At 30.7% G+C, this 19,671-nt stretch overlaps 2 protein-coding genes across 2 annotated transcripts; both read left to right on the top strand.

Annotated features, from left to right (window-relative positions):
* Positions 1–4,562: 4,562 nt before the first annotated feature.
* LOC130961497 (histone deacetylase complex subunit SAP18) lies at positions 4,563–7,713 on the top strand. Its single transcript, XM_057887427.1, has 6 exons — positions 4,563–4,811; positions 4,898–4,930; positions 5,024–5,134; positions 6,278–6,373; positions 7,161–7,232; positions 7,314–7,713. The coding sequence occupies exons 1-6, from the start codon at positions 4,695–4,697 to the stop codon at positions 7,344–7,346; spliced, it is 462 nt and encodes a 153-aa protein (XP_057743410.1). The 5' UTR covers positions 4,563–4,694; the 3' UTR covers positions 7,347–7,713.
* A 1,293-nt stretch (positions 7,714–9,006) lies between these two features.
* On the top strand, positions 9,007–14,484 carry LOC130960208 (polygalacturonate 4-alpha-galacturonosyltransferase-like). The gene is made up of 11 exons (XM_057885536.1): positions 9,007–9,319; positions 9,424–9,630; positions 10,936–10,970; positions 11,076–11,135; positions 11,225–11,350; positions 11,478–11,532; positions 11,640–11,686; positions 12,147–12,481; positions 12,587–12,944; positions 13,098–13,685; positions 13,802–14,484. The coding sequence occupies exons 2-11, from the start codon at positions 9,465–9,467 to the stop codon at positions 14,075–14,077; spliced, it is 2,046 nt and encodes a 681-aa protein (XP_057741519.1). The 5' UTR covers positions 9,007–9,319; positions 9,424–9,464; the 3' UTR covers positions 14,078–14,484.
* Positions 14,485–19,671: the final 5,187 nt, after the last annotated feature.

Genomic DNA, 19,671 nt, shown 5'->3' with positions numbered 1-19,671 from the left:
TCATTATTCTCTTTATTCTTTCCATCCTTCTTTCTTTTTCCAATTGCTTACTTTGATACAAGGGAGTTGTTGATGGTATCTATGCCTATACATACATCATTCTACAAAGCAACAAACTAAACTGTTTTAAAGGTTATCAATGACATAGAATAGGAAGGTTGAATCTATGGGCTTTTTTAAATTTGTGCACTTTTAACTTGAAACTTGATTTAACTTTTGAATAATACTAAATTGTTGTGACTTTTGCTAAGTTGATTAAGTGGAATATATTTTTATTTTGTCTCAACAATAAAAACCAAAACAGAATAGAGAAGAGAAATTGACACAATTATATATCCTGATTCAACCACCTTGTTAAATCTAGTCTACATCCAGTCTCCACCATAATTATGGTGGAATTTCTACTATCTTTCTCAAAGATTATAATTTTTTAGAATTCTATCCAATCCTATTTGGGACAAACCAAACTTTTACCCAAACTTAATTTGGTTAGGTTTACTCTCTAGACTTTTAAAATAATTCCTTCAAAATCATGAATACAAAACAAAAATACATATAAAAGAGTTTAAAATAATTTTATGACTTTTCTCTAAGATTACAAAACAAAAATCCATAATGCAGCAACATCATAAAACAATTTAAACAACCAATAGCAACCAACACAGTGCTAAGCAGCACCAATTCAGATGCTAAAAAGCACCAATTCTGTAATCAAATAGCCTAATTAGTTCAATTCATTTTACATATTCACTTCCTCTTTTGTTATCAAGAAGGTGAAATATGACATGCACAAAATGTTATTAAGCAGAAACAGTCATCAGTTCAAAATTTAAATCTCATCGATGATATTACAGTTATTCAGATAAAGTAAAGAGTATCAAAAAATAACATAAACAACAGAAACAGTATTAAATAGCAGTATCAGAGACAATGGACTAGACATCAGATTTCTCATCTTCGATTTCTAAAATTTCTTCATCTTCTTGATCAGTTTGCATCTGTTCATCTTTTAAGGAGTCAATGTACTTAAGAAGCACTTCAACTCGACTTTGAGACTTTCTCAAAAAATTTTCATTTTGAATTGCCAGTTTTCTTACTAGCTTGCTTGAGTTGATCAAATATTTGGTCAAGTTCACAAATTCTTGGAGAACATCTTTCACTACTCCATTGACCAAATACTTGTTGGAGGAGGATGTACCAACAGCCGAGGGAGGAAGACTTTCATCTTCTTCTTCTTCCATGACAGTGTTTTCCAGTTCTAGTCCCTTTTTTCTTGGATTGTATCACTATACCACCGCCTTTCAGATAAAAAGTTTTATATTCTTGTTTCTCATCAGTTAGATCAATACTAAAATATAAAAAAAAAATAGGCTAAAAATATGCCATATGATAATGAAACATTTTTGTCACTGCAAATACAATCATACATGTGATGCATTATTAAGTATGCAAAAGAGATTTCAGCTTTGTTGAGAATGATATATTGAACTAAAATGTCACAGAAAATAACTCTTTGATACGAACTACTTTCAGGCAAGAGAATATGAGTAATGATTCGGTATAGTTGGGCTCTAACAGAACCTAGAGACCGGTGGTTTGGCATGACACCATTCGTGAGAAAAATGTTCAAACTTATATTAGGCAAAACATCTTTGTGTAAAATACCAAAATCATTATCTCACTTACTCCAGGTGTAAGCATTCACACCTGGTCATAATAATCAAGGATTTCACTGATGAATTCTTTATTTAAATAAATTTTATGGTTTTTAAGGTAGCGTTTGTTTTCGAAAACAGGACACAAATGTGTTTGGAAGCAGAGATATGGATAAGGAACACATCGTCTCCGAGACAGTTTTTCATATTTTTGTGTCTACTCTTTTACGAAGGACGATAATAGATACAGGGATTTGGAAGAGTGGACACGGACTCTTTTATAAATTTTGTTTTCCTTTTTGTCTATAGATATTTTTTATTATTCCACTATTATCCCTTCTTATTTTTTCTATAATTAGTCTTAAAATTTTTGAAAAATAAATATTATTAAAGGTAAAATTGATCTTTTAAAATGTTAAAAAATAATTTATAAATTGTAATTAATTTTATATAATTTAAAGAAAAATCAGTTTTTAGATAAAAAAATAGTTTTCTAAATAAAAATAAATTTTTATGTGCAAAAACTATTTTTTTTCATGTAAAAACGGATTCCTTTTTAAAAGTGATTTTTTATTTAAAATTAATTTGGCTTATTAACCTAAACAAAATTTTTTATTAATCAAACTCAGATATATTTTTTTATTAATCTTAACCATATGTATTCCTACATATTAATAATAAATTTAAAAATAAAATAAATATATTTATAATTTTTATTTTAATATAAATACTATTATATATTTTTTTATTAAAATTTTTTGTCTCTTCAAATATTTTTTCAAGTTTCATCTGTACTTTTACGTATTCTCATTCTTTATTAAATTAGTTTGTACTTAATGCAGAAAATTTGGAATCATATGATTATTTTAGTCATTTTATATAATATTTTAGTCTTGTTCATGTGTATCCAAACATAATACTTAACATTAAATAAGTGTCTTGTACGTCGTATCCAAACGCAATACACAAATAATAATTTTTAGTATTTCCGTCCTATTATTTTTATTTTAGTGTCATATTCTGTCCTGTCTCTAAAGATAAACACAGCCTAACATAAATGAATAATTTATTGGATAAACTGGTTTTTGAATTTTAAAAATATTTTTCCGTACAAGTAAACAATATTTTCAACAAAGTTCAAATATTTTTTAGCCAATAATGGTCTAAATTAGCCAAATATATTGAACATAAATGGCGATTAATCACAATAACCCTGTGAAATTTGAAGTTCTTGCTTGAAGAGAAATGAAAGGAGTCAAAGTGAGAATGAGGGCGGTTACCGAAGTGGGACTTGAAGCCGACAGGATCAAGGTTATCAGGTTCCTTTCCGGGGTGAAAAAAAAGGCGACGGTTTCCTTTAGTCGAACGATTTGGGAATTCTTTAGGAGTAGAACGTGGTCGAGGAGGAGGAGATGTTGGTGGTTCCTCCGCTGCCATTGGTTTCTTATCCTTGGTCACATTTGTCCTAGAGGTGCTAGCATCTGAAGGCGCTGTTAACGGACGACAGACAGTGAATTTTGTTCAAGCCATAATCTCGAAAACAGAAGAAGAATGTGAAGAAGATTGAGAATTAATATGAATGTGGGTTTGTGCTTTATTTGTTGGAAAAGGATTTCGAGAAAGAAGATTTGCTGGAGAGAAATTGATGTTTTCAATTGTTTAAAAAAAATTAAAAGAGTAAAATATGATCTCTAATTTTTTATTATTTTTTTTATTTTATTTATAAAATTAATAGTAAAAAATTATACTTTATTTTTTTAATTGTTTAAAAAAATTAAAAAGATTCAATTTTTTTTTGCTAGAATATCTTTGAGAGTAGCCAATTTCTTTTTCATTATAATGAAAACTAATGAGTATAGTTTTGTGATAACAATCGAAGTTAGATGAAGAATATGAACGGTTTTCAAAGAGTAACCGCAATGATGGTTTTAAAAACAAAGATTTTTTAAAATAATTTGAAAAGATGTTTAAAAGAATTTAATAAATACATATAAGTAAGCATGTGAAAAAATAAGTCAAAATTTTTTTAAGAATTTAAATATGATTTGACTTAAAAAAATTAAATAAATAAAAAATATTGTGAATATATGATAAAAAAATTGATGAGATGTATTCATAGATTCAATTAATATTCAATTTGATTTTTAAAATTTGAAGTTAGATTTAATTTAATCTTTAAAATTTTAATAGTTCAATTAGATTTCAAAATTAACAATTCTAACTCACATGAACTTTTAAGCTCATTTCCATTAACAATGTATTGACGTGGTATATTAACTTATTGTGACTAAGATTTTTCGCCAAAATTTTATATGATAAAAATTTATAGAGCTCCGGAAGTTTAATTATTTTTTTTAGAATTACAAAATTTTTAAGTTGAACTTGTTATTATGGTTTTTCTAAAAATATTGAGATATCAATTAAATTTTTAGGAAGTTTAATAGATGTTAAATACATAAAATTTAAACGTAGAGTCTAAATTTTTGTAAATTAACGTATAAAATTAATATATTATTTATGAAAATTAATTTAAAAACTAACATAAATTACTATTATAAATTTTAGTGTCAAATTAAATCAATTATAATTTTAAACATCAATTTAATTCAATCTCAAATTTGACCAAACCGAGTATCATATATAAAACATTCAGATATTGTAGGGTGCCATATGATTACGAAATAATCCATTAGTTCAAATCATGCTCCAAGTTTTAGTACTTCTGTTTTTGGCCAAAAGAAGGGAAAATTTGGGCTGTCTCAGTGCATAACAAAAACATATTTGGGCCTTTGTATTTTATGACAAAAAGGTGAAACGAGTATCTTCCATCTTCAACGATCTACGCAGCTTCAATGAAAACTTGTTCATGACCCAAAAGAAAAAAAAAAAAAAGAAACCTTGTTAGCACATAGCAGGGCTCACTCCTTCGCTCACTCATTCTTCTTCCTTTTCCCCTTATTTCCTTTGATATTCCGACAGCTCTCTTCACAAGTCTTCGGCGAAGCCACAAGATCATTCTAGAACCTCGCCTCACAAGATATGAGCGACGGTCCAAAGAGACAAGGCGGACGCCCACTTCCTCCGCCGCCAAGAGGTCCCCCCGGCCCTCCTCCTCCTCCCCCTCGCCCCCGCGTCGAACCCGTCGATCGCGAAAAGGTTCTCTCTCTCTCTCTCTCTCTCTCTCTCTCTCTCTCTCTCTATTAAAATTTGCACTCAACGCCACTATTATTTTATTTTTGCAGACTTGCCCCTTGTTGCTCCGCGTCTTCACCAAGGTATACTTTTAAGTTTTAAGTTACAAAATGCAATTCCTGAAAGCTTTGAAGCCATTTGTATTTGTATTTATTTATTTTTTTGTGGTTGTTGAGGAGGGGAGTCATCACACGATGGAGGACTTTGCTGTGAGAGGGAAAGAGCCATCGGAGGAGGTTCAGATTTACACCTGGAAGGACGCTACTCTTCGTGAATTAACCGAGCTCGTAAATCCTCTAATTCTATGCATTTTTCTTTTCTTTTGCTTTCTCGCAATTTCTTATATTGTGCTTCTTTCTCAGTGTTTTTAGCTTAGGGTTTTAGTTGAAGAAGGAATGTGATGATAATGATGATGAAAGGTATATAGCTAATATTAGATGGTTTTTCACATGGAATGAAATTTAGGGTTCTAATTTAGTTTATTGTGTTAAGTTACCACATTGGGAGTTTTTGTTTTTCTGGAGGCACTGAAAGGGTGTTAAATAGGTTTGTGGGTTGGACGGAGTATTACTGATTCAATAGCACGAGATGAAGCAAGAGCTTGGTGCCATTCTATTATTGAAAAATGGTTTGATGGTATACTACAAAAATGAGACTTAATAAGTTTAGGAAGTAGGTAGTGTGAAGGCATGGAGTTGGGTCGATGCAAGTGCGTGCGTGGAAGATTGGCATGAATTATGTCACACAAGAAAAGAAAATGGATCAGAAAGTGACAATGAATTGAGGTAAACTATAGGAGGCGTGGTTGTAACAAATGATATTTAGGCTTTGTTTTGGGAATTTGTTACTCTGCAACTTTAGTGGGATGTAGTTGTGTGCTAAAAGTGTAACATGGTTCAAATGATGGTAATATTTTTTGGTTTAGCATGGAGAAAAAGTGCTGACTTTTGGTTACAGGCATTGAGAAAACGATGTAATGATCAAACGTTTATGGAAGTTGTTAAAATTCATTAAAATGCGAAGGTTTTTATATAGTTATATCTTTGGCTGCAAGTGCCCAGCAGCTTTAAAAGGGGTTTCCGAAATGGGGTCTTATGTTTTGGTGGTGGCCTGATAGATATCATTTGGATGGTGTCAGACTCTCAGCTGACATGTGCTACTTAGTGTAATCATTGAGATTATAGACTCAAGTCGCTTACAGATTATAGTCAAGCCTTTTGGTGTTTAGTGACCCACGCTTTTGCAAATGACAGATGAGGGGAAGGCATGAAGCCTAGCTGATGCATTGGTTCTTTTGATTCTATTATCTGATTGAAGCTTAACGTTTTCCAATATCTGTAATTTGTGTGAAGTATGTTTTTAGTTTGTTTTCCTTTTTCTTTATTGTGGTTCATATTCTTGGCATGTGCTTAGCTGATTATTTTCCACAGGTCAAAGAAGTGGTTAAACCTGCAAGAAGAAGACATGCAAAGCTCTCATTTGCTTTTGTGTTTCCTGATAAAAATGGTCGATTCAAAGTTCAAGAGGTAAGACTTTAACTTAATAAGCATTTTTTCCATTCTCTTCCATTTTATGCATACTTTACCTAAAATGGTTCACTCTATATATCTGGTTTGTATAAGAGGGTTCTTGATAACCATGACTTTAATGTCATATGTTAAACTTAGATCAGTAAATTTGATTTTGATTATTCAGTAACCACATGCATATCTTTGTGTTAATGCTGATATGTAAAACTTGAATTTGTGAACGGGTAGTATTACCTGTCCTTTTTTATAAGCTCTGTCATCTTTGCTTGTTTTGTGTGGTGTAATCAAAGATATCAAAGGGCATGCCTTCGGTACTGTTGTGGTCCGGGAGGGCCATAAGGGGTCAGTGCATCTTGTGCCTTAAGAGTTAAGAGTTCCATATTGGTGTAGGCAAGGCATTAATTTATCAAATTATCTCTAATATTATTTATTTTTTATTATTAGTTGTTAACTGTGATGTTGAATGGGAAAAAATAGATTATTCAGAGAATAGCTATAGTTGGAAAAAAAAAATTGCTTCTTATCTTTGTCTAACTTGTTAGACATTAATCCCCCAGCACCTTGAGTGTTTTTTAACTATAGTTAAAAATATATAATTAAGTGATTGTTTCAAGTCTACGGTAGTTACTGTTAAATATCTTTGGTACATAGAGATTTCCATTATCTGCAAGATTAAGCTTTCCCCTTTGAAAGAAGTGGCTTTTATAACTAGCTGCTGCAATGAGTCATGACTTTCAAGTTGTATAAAATCTAATATTTTGGCAAACTTGATTTCTTCATGAAGGTTGGGAAGACACTGGCATATGGAAATGGAAGATTTGATGACGGCAAGGCTTTAGCCGAACTTGGTTTTGAGGTGAAGAATTTCTTCTTGTCCTTAAGCTATATTCACAAATTTTATTCACAATATTGCTGACTTTGGTTGTTTATTGCGCAGATTGGTGATTACTTGGATGTGGCTATTCTGTAGGTTCTTATGGGCAGTCTTTGTGTTTTGGCCTGTTTATATATGAAGGCCTTGAATTTAGTCGGTTTAATAGAAAACTCTATGTAGTGTTTGGTAGTTAATGTAGCATGAACCAAACCAATTTGATTTCCTTGGTTGCAAAAATAGATAAACTGATGATTGATCAGACCAAGACCCATTATGCGACTGACTAGTGTATTATTTGATGGGGGCAGAAAGTAAAGGGCTAATTCTTTTCTCTTTCCTGAAAATGAGGGCGCAGACATAATGTAAATTGGACAAATTTTCAAACGCACAGAGCACAACGGATGTGGATTAATAATCGGATTCAAGAATAAAAGTAGAGTAATCCGAATCATAATTTGTCGAATGGTTATAGGGACCCAACTTTTTGCTACTAATAATTAATTTCAAAATAAAGAATATGTTATAAATTGATGCATTTACGAACGTTTTAACTATTTTACCAACTACCTCAAGCATTTTGTATGTAGTCGTTGATTTTCGTTGAGGTTTAGAACCTGTTTAAGTTGTCATGTGTAAGAAACGTTTGTAGAACAATAGCAAATATTTAATTATATATTATTATATATTTAATTTGTTTACTAATTTTTAATTTATTATTTAAAATGTTATCCAAACGCATGACTTTAAGTGGATAATTATGTAAAATTTTATATATTCTTAGTATATTAAAATTAAGTTTTATTATATCAATTCAAAAATATTCTGTATAATTTTTATATTATTTATCTATCGAAATTAAATTCTAAAAAAAATAGTATTGATACTTATATACTTTAAAAATGGCTACAATACCTATTTATTTTAGGTAGAAATTTAGTTGTAGCTAATTTTATATGAAGTTGATAGATGAGAGGAGTTAATTTTATATGAAGTTGATAGATGAGAGCCATTAGATGATAATTTAGTCAAACCTGTTAAATCATTTAATGACTTTCAATTATTAATTTCATATGAAATTAACTGCATCTGAGTCTTTATCTTTATTTTATTCAATGTGAGAGAAAGAGGGAAGGGGGGTTGGGATAAAATTGAATGAAAAAAATGAGTAAATAATTAACAATTATAAGTTTCATGTGTTTTTCACAAAATGAGATAATGAGGTGAAGAGTTAAGAAGATAAGTAATATTTTAAATTAATTCTTATGAGATTTTTAATCGAATAATTTAGTTTTTAATAAATTTTAATCATCAAATTATTTTTAATTTTTTGTTTTGTTAAACAAATTAATTTTTTATTAAATTTTAATAAAAAAATTAGACATAAATTTTTTTCGTTATTTAATAAAAACATAATAATTTTTAAAATTTTTATATCAATCTATCTATATAAATAAATAATTTAATATATAAATTTATTTATCTAATAAAATAAAAATTATTTATTAAAAATTAAAATATCCAACTAAAAATTGTTTAGAATATGATTTAGGCGTATTACTCATAAAAATGTTTCGCAAAATGGGATAGAACAGCGGCAGTACTGTGTTGGCAAAAGCCTTATCACTTAACACGTAAGACGACGTCGTTTCCGCCATGAGCGCCGTTATATGATTGCGAAGCACCGACAAATAATAATATTGCATTTTTGCTTTATCCCTATATTGTAGTTAATTAATCCTCTCTTTGTAAAGGAAAACGATAGAAAACAGCGTGAAAGAAAAACCCAACTCCACACAACAATGACAACACAGTAACGGAAAAAACCAAAGTGAACGAACATCAAGAGAGAGAAGAAACGAAAGTTACCACTTACCATCGTCGTTGCCCGTGCTTCCTCTCTCTTTCTAAACCTCTCTTCATCTTTTCGTACGGAATCAGCGCATTGATTCTCTCTCTCTCTCTGAGTCTCACATTGTGGTTTTGCAATTACTTACTTCACTATTTTTGTCAATGGATTTCGACTAGCATTGTTCCCTTACTCAGAAAGCTCACTCTCCAACCAGATCCAAGTTCGATTCTTCTTCTTCTTCTTTCTCTCTACTTTCTCGCTCTAAAAGCTGCTTTCTTAGTTCTCACACTTTCCAATTTTGCCTTTTACTATTTTGTTTTCCAGAGCGTTCCATTTTTTTTCTTTAGTTTCTATTGTGATAAGCAATGGCGCCAAAGAGAGGGATTTCGTTCTCAAGGAGCAGAAGCAGCAGCGGCAAGTTGTCGTCATCATCTTCGTCATCGTCATCGCATTTTCCTGTTTTGGCGTTCGTGATTCTCTGTGTTATGGCTCCGATGATTTTCTTCCTCGGAAGAGGCCTCTACGCTGCGGGTCAGTTCCTCTCTCTCTGGTGAATTTGCAGATCTCGGAAATGTGCAAGTGGAAAAAAATTGTGGGAGTTAGAAGTGGTTAATTACTCAATTTAGTGTTCGTGAATTATTTATAACTATTAACTTATTAATTTACTATTTATGTAAGATTACAGTTTCTATGCTGTTTGTTTGACTAGGAAGTGTTCTGTTTTAAGTAAGAAAAGCCAAATTAGTGTTTGTGGTTTAATTAATTAATTAATTAATTAATTAATTAATTAATTAATTAATTAGTAATTGATTACTACTAAGTTATCACTTTAGGTATTTTAGTGTTTCTACGGTCTGTTTGATTAGGAAGTGTGTGGTTTTTGCCGTAGTTGTAGGATGCAGTTCTAACTCCTAAGTTAGAAGGGCAAGTTCCAAACAGGAGAGAAGTTTCTGAAGGGGTAGTTTGGCATTGTAACTTAATATACTTGGTTTCAATTCATTGATGTGGTGGGAAAATGGATCCTTATGGCTGTGGAAAGTGGTGATGGGCAAGTTTATGTGATGAAAAATGGGTTGAATGAATTTGACCAGTTTAGGAAGCTAGTGACCTTGACTAAGTTGTGCAGTGTCACTAGCATGATGTCACTGCTTTGACTCTTGAGTTGCACTGCCCCGTTTGGAGAAACTTATTATTTTTTTTTAATGCCACTTAAGGGGATACATGATCTATTTCTTGATTCGGTTAGTCTGTCATATTTGTATCAGGGAGTTGGGACTGTGGAAGATGTTGTTGATATTAATGGAATTTTTGTTAGTTTCTAGTTGATGATAATGTTTTGGTGTTATTCATGGAATTTTGTTTGTTTCTGGTTAATGATAGCGTGTATTTAATATAGGGCTATGTGTATTTGTATTTATATTGGTGCAACATGATTGCTTGCTGACAAGAAGCAATTTTGCCGTCACATGTTGATGGTTTTTGCTTTGGCAATATCTGTGAGTAATAGAATGAGGGTAATGATGAAATCAGAGTCAAAGCATTTTATCTTTGAACTCTTTTTGATCACATGATTCAGTATTGATATTTGACAATAGGATCTGTTAATGCTTATATTTTGTTAGACACTGTTAAATTGTGAGAACTGAAATGCGACAGAATGTACCTGACTTAAACTGGAGATGTACTTCATTTACCATCCTGCTCCCTTTCCCAAATTTGGTTCAATAAACCAAAATGAGAAAACAATGTTTTGATTAACATCTCTATGGATCTAATTCTATTCACAACATATTTATGAATTTCAGTTTGGCTAATTACTTTATATGCGTTTTGCAGATCAAGATGATTTTTCAGCAGTTCCAAGTAATCAGGTATTGTGTTTTTTGCTTTACAGTCTATATAACTAAGTACTGATACTTGATACATGTTCTTGCTGGTTTTATTTGTTTGCCTAAAGAACTTGTTGATTGCCACAGGTTGTCACATGGAGTGGATGGCAAGCATTGCAGAATCTTAAATCATTTTTTCCAAAAGAGGCAAGCGCAGCTTATCTTGATCTATATTTTGCATATCTTGTTTTCCACAGAATAGTACTTCTTGGTTTTCTAATAAATGTTATATTTAGGTTCTTGATGTTATCGTATCCAGCACGAATGATACAGGGCCTTTGAGTCTTGATAATTTTAGAAAAAATAATATGTCTGCCTCTTGGAGAGTTGTGGAGTTGGAGACTTCAAATGCCACAAATGAGGTTTGGAAGATTGTTTCTTCAAGAATATTAAATACCTGTATTCTACAGTGGAACATTATTATTAATTTATTATCATATTGCTTCTAAATTTTCAATATTTTGTTTTATTTGTTAAACTCAAAACCAGCCCAAAACAGATGACAGACAAGAGAAACCAAAGCTGAAGGATGGAAAATCTTCAGGTGGTATCATACTTTGTCATATGATCTGTCTATACTCTATATTTTAGCTTAGTTTTCTGTCCAATTAGTATGTACTATGTTTTATTAATTGTATGTTATGAATGTAGATGGTCGTACTCGATGGATTGATAGTCCTACGCAACAAGCCAGAAGGGTGAGCATCATTCTTTTAACGTTGTATTGTGAGGTCTTGTTCATTAGCTTGTTTGCTTTATTGCTTACACCTTTGGTTGCTAACTTTCCTCTGTGGGTATGCATTCTGGCGACATTTTGGTTTCTTTTATGATAAATGCCAAACGGATTTTTCTGTCTTAATGTAACATTCATTTAGCTAGAAATTATGTTTTCAGAATACATTTACTTATGTTATAACTTTATAATTTGGTCCTGGATTATGGTATAAATATCTTTAGTAAGTTTCATTCTGTCATTTGTCAGTTTACCCTAAAATTAAACTCATTGGTGGTACACTCTTCTGGCCAATGAAACTTGTTCTTGTACTGCTAGAAAATAAAAAGCTGTTTTGTTTGAAGATAATGATTTTGAATTTTCCTCCCCACAAAAAACAAAAGAAGAATGAAATAATTATTTGACGTTATGCACATTTTCTGCAGCAATTAATAGGGAAAAGGCGGGAGAGGCGTGCTGCTGAGTTGGTAAAATTGAACGATGAATTAATCGCAAAACTTGAAAATTCAGCTATTGAACGCTCAAAATCTGTTGAGTCAGCTGTTCTAGGTAAATACAGCATTTGGAGGAAAGAAGTTGAGTATGAAAATGCTGATTCTACTGTTCGGTTGATGCGGGACCAAAACATTATGGCTAGGGTATATTTAAGTATTGCAAAGATGAAGAACAAGCTTGAACTTTTCCAAGAACTGCAAACTCGGCTAAAAGAGAGTAAACGTGCTTTAGGCGATGCTACTTCTGATGCTGATCTAAATCGCAGGTAGTTTGGCCATGTGTAATGTCATCAAAATTACATATGTTACTGTCTTTCTATGCCATCGGCTGAATTTACTTATTTAACTAATTTTTGTTTGATTTTCTCTAGTGCACATGAAAAGATAAAGGCTATGGGTCAAGTCCTGTCAAAAGCAAGAGAACAATTGTATGACTGCAAATTGGTATCTGGGAAACTAAGGGCAATGCTACAAACAGCCGATGAGCATGTTCGGAGCTTTAAGAAACAGAGCACATTTCTCAGTCAGTTGGCTGCAAAGACGATACCTAACGGAATCCATTGCTTATCTATGCGTCTTACCATAGATTACTACCTTCTTCCCCCGGAAAAGAGAAAGTTCTCTGGGAGTGAGAACTTGGAGGATCCCAGTCTTTATCATTATGCACTGTTTTCAGACAATGTCTTGGCTGCATCTGTTGTTGTCAACTCAACTATTACGAATGCTAAGGTGTCAGCGCAAATATCCTTTTACCATGACAGTTTTTGTCACGTGCATTATTTCCTTTAATAAATATTTTGTGCCTCAAAATAGCCTATAGGATACCCATGTATTGTTTAGGCACACCATCTATTGTTTCATGGTTTATTTTCAACATTGCAGGATCCTTCAAAGCATGTTTTTCATCTTGTTACTGACAAACTAAATTTTGGAGCCATGAACATGTGGTTTCTGTTGAACCCACCTGGAAAAGCTACAATTCATGTTGAAAATGTCGATGAATTTAAGTGGTTGAACTCATCCTACTGCCCAGTCCTGCGGCAGCTAGAATCTGCAACAATGAGAGAGTATTATTTTAAGGCAGGCCATCCGAACACACTTTCTTCTGGTGCTTCAAATCTGAAGTACAGAAACCCCAAATATCTGTCAATGCTCAACCATCTGAGATTCTACCTTCCACAAGTTTATCCAAAATTGGATAAGATCCTTTTTCTCGATGATGACATCGTTGTCCAGAAGGATTTGACTGGTTTGTGGGCTGTGAATCTCCAAGGTAAAGTAAATGGTGCAGTCGAAACATGTGGTGCGAGCTTTCACCGATTTGACAAGTATCTGAACTTTTCAAATCCACATATTGCAAGAAATTTTGATCCAAATGCTTGTGGCTGGGCATATGGAATGAACATATTTGATCTGAAGGAGTGGAAAAAGAAGGATATCACTGGCATATATCACAAGTGGCAGAATATGGTGAGCAGTTGAACACAGCTTTGGTTTACGTTACACATATAATCTATTCTCTCACATCAATAGATGACTACAAAAGAAAACCTTACTGACCATTTCCTTTTTGTGTCTGATTCTAGAATGAAGACAGGGTGCTGTGGAAGCTGGGTACATTACCCCCGGGGCTAATGACATTCTATGGTCTCACGCATCCGCTAAATAAATCATGGCACGTTCTTGGTTTGGGTTATAATCCAAGCGTAGATCGATCCGAGATTGATAGTGCAGCAGTTGTACATTACAATGGCAACATGAAACCATGGTTGGAGATTGCCATGACAAAGTATAGGTCTTACTGGTCCAAATATGTCAAGTATGATCATCCCTATCTTCGGAACTGTAAGCTACATGAGTAATAATGATAAGTTACGGAGAACTATTCTTTCTCCATTATGGCTTTGGCCGTGTCAAATACAGTGCCATGCTAGAACGATGATCAAATGTCTTAGAAGAGATAAGGTCAGTCTTGTTCTATATATTAGCCTCCCACGTCATATGTTCCCCACATCATTGTTATTTTAGCTTTCAATTCATTTAATTTGTTCACACCACTCTCACCCATTTGAAAACAAGGTACATAAGTAGTATACCTTGTTTACTATTAAAACAAAAAAAAATTCTCCATTGTACAATAGCCTGATGCTAAGAGAAAGTCTAGAAATTGAATATCATATTCTGTATTCTTTGGAAAGATAACTTTCCTGTTCAGTTTTGAGGACTTGGTTGTTATTTGCATAGTCTGAAGGATATTAGTATATTACTGTGAGGGAATATTTTTCTATTTTCGCTGCATGAGTTCGGGAGTATTTTTATTTATTTTTTACTAAAAACACAACCAAACCATCTGAATGTCTTTGAAGCTTAATTTTTTTACCCCCAATAGTACATGTCAATTAAAAAGTTTATGGTTATACTAAACTAATTCTTTTTTTCAAACGCTACCTGTAACTTTATTCATCCACTTAACAAACAAAGTTAAATTTTAAAATTTATAAAACCATTGTTACAATACATAACATAAATTAAAATAAAAATTTAAATATGATACAATATTATTAATTATTTTATATATATTTATATATATTATATATATACCAGAATAGGTAAGGACGGTATTACCTAAACCGAATGAGTAAAGACGAAGTGGGTATCCGCTGATTTGGATAGTGTTGTCGTTCCTAATTTTAAATTACCTTTTTAGAAATTGCGAATGTTAATACGTTTTGGAGAAAATAAGAAAAATAACGTTCTTTAAAAATATTAACTTTCTATTAAAAATAAAAAATATTATTTATAATTTTATATCCCAAACATTCTTGATATCTATAATTCTATATAGCATTATGGTTGTTATTAATTATCTTTATATTTAAATTATTTTTTAATTAACAAAATAAGAAAATACTTGTTTGGTTGTTAAAAAATACTAGTATCAAAATAATGTTTAATATAAAAGGTATATATGTAGACAATATATAGTGAGATTGAAAATAAAATACTTTAAATTTGAATCATTAACGAGGAATGTAACAGTCTTTATTCAATAAGGAATTAAGGATAAGTTCCTAGAAAATAACAAACTATTTTTTGGAGAAAGTAAATCAACTGAGAATAATTGGTTCCTCGCTAATGTAGCTGCAAATCATGGCTAGTCTATGCTTCCCGACGATGGAGGATGCTTGTGCTTAGTATGGATTCGTGTAGTACTGTTGTGGAACCCTTCATTATTCTTAGTTACACTTGGTACACATGCAACTCTATTATTTACACACTCATTTCCTAATACAACCTTTGTAAACACACAGACCCCCCTCAATCTATGACATCTTTCTCAACTGCACATACAATAATATTCTTCGAAGACAATTCAATGACTTAGGAGACTGAAGATGTTGACAGAAATGTATCTAATTGAACCGCAAAAACAGTTGAGGCTGTACTGCGTGAAATATGGAATCAAATGCCGGACTTAGGGAGCTTGCATGAGTTAATACTCAATTTTGCACTTGAAATTTGAGGTTGGATCTATCTTGACCTTCAAAATTTTAATAGATTTGAATTGGATTCTGAAATTTACTATCGTAATTCACATTAATTCTTAAACTAATTTAAGACATTAAACTATTGCCATTTGGATTTTTTGCCTAATTCTATGTGATCAAGATTTATTAGAACTCCAAAAATTTGATTATTGCTCCTAGAGCCACAAAATTTTTAAATTGAACTTGTTATTGTTATATTCGTGAGAATGTTAAGAAACCAATTAAACTTTTAAAAAGCCTAATAAATTTTAGTCATATAAAATCTAGACAAAAAGTCTAAATATTTGCAAACTCACGTGCAAAATTAACACATCATTTACAGAAATTAGCTCAAGAACTAATATGAATTATTATTATAAAATTTGGAAAATGAATTGAGTCAATTATAATTTTAAAAGTTAATTTGAGCCTGATTTTAAATTTCACATGCTAAATTAAATATTAACTCGAGCTTACATTGAACGAAAATAAATTCAAGAATGACTCCTCTCTCCATGCACATGATTGATCATATTATGGTGTGGATTCAGATTTGGAGGCTCCCTAAATTCCTGAAGATAATTCCAATAGGTCAAAAGGTTAATGCAGAAAATAGACAAGTCTTTGATTGTGGATTGTTTCAACAAACTTAGTTCCCTTTTTAGATTTTTTTTTTCTATTTTTCAATCTCTTCTTTAGATTGGATTTTAGTAATTTCTTCTTATTATTTTGGTGGAATATCCCAAACTCTATCTTGGTCTCACCCAACTTGTTTCTCCTTCTCAACTTTATTCTTTTAATAAGCTGCTTCTCTTTTTCAATTAATTATGGAATTCTTTAATTTTCTCTTTCTTCATTAAATCTGTAATTCAAAACATTCGAGAAACGTTATTATTGGCATAAATGGCCATTATTGACAAATATAAATAAAAGATGCCAATAACAATTTTTTTCTAAAGATAGATTTTCGACTTGATTTGATAAAATGAATCAAACGTTAACTCGTCACTGGGAAATTTAACATAAGTGCATGTGTGAGGTGTTAGTTGCTCACATAAAATAAGTAAGGTCTCTAAAATTTAAGATTGGACTTAAATTGACTCCTTAAATTACAATTGAGTCAATTTAACCTCCAAAATTTATTATAGTAACTAGTACTCCTGATCTGATTTCTGTAAATAATACGTTGATTTTGTACGTCTACTTGCTAAAATTTAAATTCTTCATCTAAATTGACTCTAAGACCTACTAAACTTTTAAAAATTTGATTGGTTCTCCAACATCATTAGAAAGATGATAATAAAAGTTTAATTTAAAAATTTTATGGCTATGAAAGCAACAATCAAACTTCTTGAATTTTAATAAATCTTGATCATATAAAAATTAGATAAAAAAAATCTAAATCACAGAACATACTACAGAGAAACAGAAATGCCACTAGAAGAAGAGAATGCCGTAAAAGGAGGATACAAAGAGAAATAGAGATGTATTTTCCAAAGAGAAGCAAAAATGTTAGCGAAGATGATGATTCTGTAAAGAACAGCCAAAGAAATAATGCTATGAAGATTCGCAAATATAGAAGATGACTTCTTCTTGGAGTCTTAGGCTATGTTTGGTTGAAAGGAAAGAAATAGAGAGGAAAGAAATAAAAAAGAAAGAAATTAAGTGGATTTTTATTTTCTTTAGATGTGTTTGGATGAAAGAAAAATAAGAAGAAAAAAATGGTATACAAAGACAATTTTATATTTATATTATAAAATATATTGAAAAAAGTAAAGGAGTAATATTAGAAGTAGAGAGAGATAAATAGTTTTCTCTCCATTTTCTCTCCATTGTTGGAGGGAAAAAAAATTGGTCGGTCCCACCAATATTTTTCCATTCATTTTTCTTCCTCTCCCATTTCTCTCCTCAACCAAACAAAGGAAAATAATTATTTTCCTTCCAATTTCTTTCCCTTCCTTTTCTTTCCTCCCATTTTCATCTCAAACAAACACACCATTAGTGATTACTGGCGTTTGAAATAAAATATCTCAAAATTCTAACTTGTCCTTATTTTTTTTACTTAAAAAAAATTGCAGCAACTCATAAGGCCAATCTATCCTACCTTACTAAAACTTATTATAAGATTTGACGGTGCAGATTTAGCTTATTTTTTAAGTTTGTGTAATTCAAAACATAGTTCAATTTATCTTTTTTAATGGGTTTGGCTTGTCGATTCTGACAGATTTTACCTGTATAATGTTATTGATGTTGTTCGCTTCACGATTCATTCGTCTCCACTAAGGCTTGAGACTCCACTCCATTAAAGGTAAAAAAATTCTTTGTCCTACCCTTTTTTAGAATGATAAAAATGAATATTTTGGGATTAGTTCTTGTATTAATTTAAAATGTGTAATTGGTGTTTGTTTTAATATATATATTTTTTAAAGAAAGTTCCAATAATTTTTTTCTTTTTACTTCTACATTTTCTATTCGAAAAGGAAAAGGGATTAATTATATAAAATGAGAGTCATTACCAAATAGTTTCGATTAAAGATGCCTAAGTTTCATACCTATCAACAAGGGAAGCAATAAATTTAACGTAAGATTTGCATTGTCATGATACTATATATTAACAAAGGAAGAGACAATATGAATAATTATATTTTTATACATTTTTTTAAATAAGAATCTTTTTTGAATTTGTTTGAATTTTACATAACTTTTCATTTCTCTTTTTATTTGTGTTATGTTATTTTTTTTTAAAGTTCATCAAAAATTAAATTTTAGGACTTTTGAATATATAAATCTAATACTATGTTATGATACAATTTTTCCAAAATTTTAGGCTTATAAGAGAAGGGAACAAGCATAATCACTTGAGGCAGAAGCAGGTAGGTCCCATCAAATTGCTTGTCCCTTCGTTTAATACATCCATTATAGTTGTTGTTCTTCGTCGATAAAGAAGTTTGCCCATTTTTCCTCCACCATCAATGGTTATATTAAGGTTGAGTAAGTCGTTTTTAAGCAAGTCTATAATTACTTATACACTCTGTGAGCAATTAACGTGTTACTCAGGTAACTTTGTTTTTATTCACAATGATGGTTTCATTCATTTTATCTAATGAAATATATCTTTAACGGTGTTTTAATTTTTGTCATTTGTATATTTTGATATCTATTTTGTTAATATTATAATATTTTTTTATTTTTTTACGATATTTTTCAATTCGACAGGTTAATGACTAATTTGTTGCGGATCAGAGTTTTATTTAAGAATTTACTGCTGGTTAATAGTTGCTGCTGTACAAGGCGGAATTCAAACTCCCAACACTTACTTAAGTAGACTAGTAAACTAATCACTAGACTAACCCAACTTAGTTTTAATATTATAATATTTCATAAAGTTAAAATGACTATTTTGTTGTTATTAGTGTTATAAATTTATTTAGCCACTAATGACAATTTAGATGAATACAATTTTTATTTTTATTTTATGGTGATATTTTGAATTTTAAAAAAATATTTTAAGGATATCATATAAAAAAATATTTTATTAAAAATTATTAAAAAATATTTTTTTTTACATTTTTAATGCATTAAATAGATAAAGAAATTTAAAATATTTTATTATTATACTCTTAAAATATATCTTTAAAATATAAAATAGTTAAATTACTTTTTCAATTTTATTTTACCTTTTTAAAAGAAGTCACCTTTTTCATTTATAACTTTTATGTATGATTTATTCCTTGATTGTGTTAAAACATATCGAATACAAAGTTTTGTTTAAAGGAAAATTTTAGAATTTTGAATAATATTTTAAGATTTAAATAGTTTTATTAATAGAATGTCATCTTTTATAAATATAAAATTAATTTTATTTTTAGAGATAAATTTGTTATTATTTTGAGAATTTGTTACACATTTAAATATTTTTATAATTAAAT

This window comes from Arachis stenosperma, chromosome 2 (assembly GCF_014773155.1).
Source record: "Arachis stenosperma cultivar V10309 chromosome 2, arast.V10309.gnm1.PFL2, whole genome shotgun sequence".
NCBI classification, from domain to species: Eukaryota; Viridiplantae; Streptophyta; class Magnoliopsida; order Fabales; family Fabaceae; genus Arachis; species Arachis stenosperma.
Note: the sequence above shows the minus strand (reverse complement) of the source record. Positions and strands in the feature narration are given on the sequence as shown.

Excerpts from the sequence above, each read along its gene's own strand:
- LOC130961497 (XM_057887427.1), top strand. The coding sequence starts at position 4,695 with ATGAGCGACGGTCCAAAGAGACAAGGCGGACGCCCACTTCCTCCGCCG. Across the intron at positions 4,812-4,897 it reads AACCCGTCGATCGCGAAAAG|ACTTGCCCCTTGTTGCTCCG; the intron begins GTTCTCTCTCTC and ends TTATTTTTGCAG. Across the intron at positions 7,233-7,313 it reads TAGCCGAACTTGGTTTTGAG|ATTGGTGATTACTTGGATGT; the intron begins GTGAAGAATTTC and ends TTTATTGCGCAG.
- LOC130960208 (XM_057885536.1), top strand. The coding sequence starts at position 9,465 with ATGGCGCCAAAGAGAGGGATTTCGTTCTCAAGGAGCAGAAGCAGCAGC. Across the intron at positions 11,136-11,224 it reads AATCATTTTTTCCAAAAGAG|GTTCTTGATGTTATCGTATC; the intron begins GCAAGCGCAGCT and ends TGTTATATTTAG. Across the intron at positions 11,351-11,477 it reads CTTCAAATGCCACAAATGAG|CCCAAAACAGATGACAGACA; the intron begins GTTTGGAAGATT and ends ACTCAAAACCAG.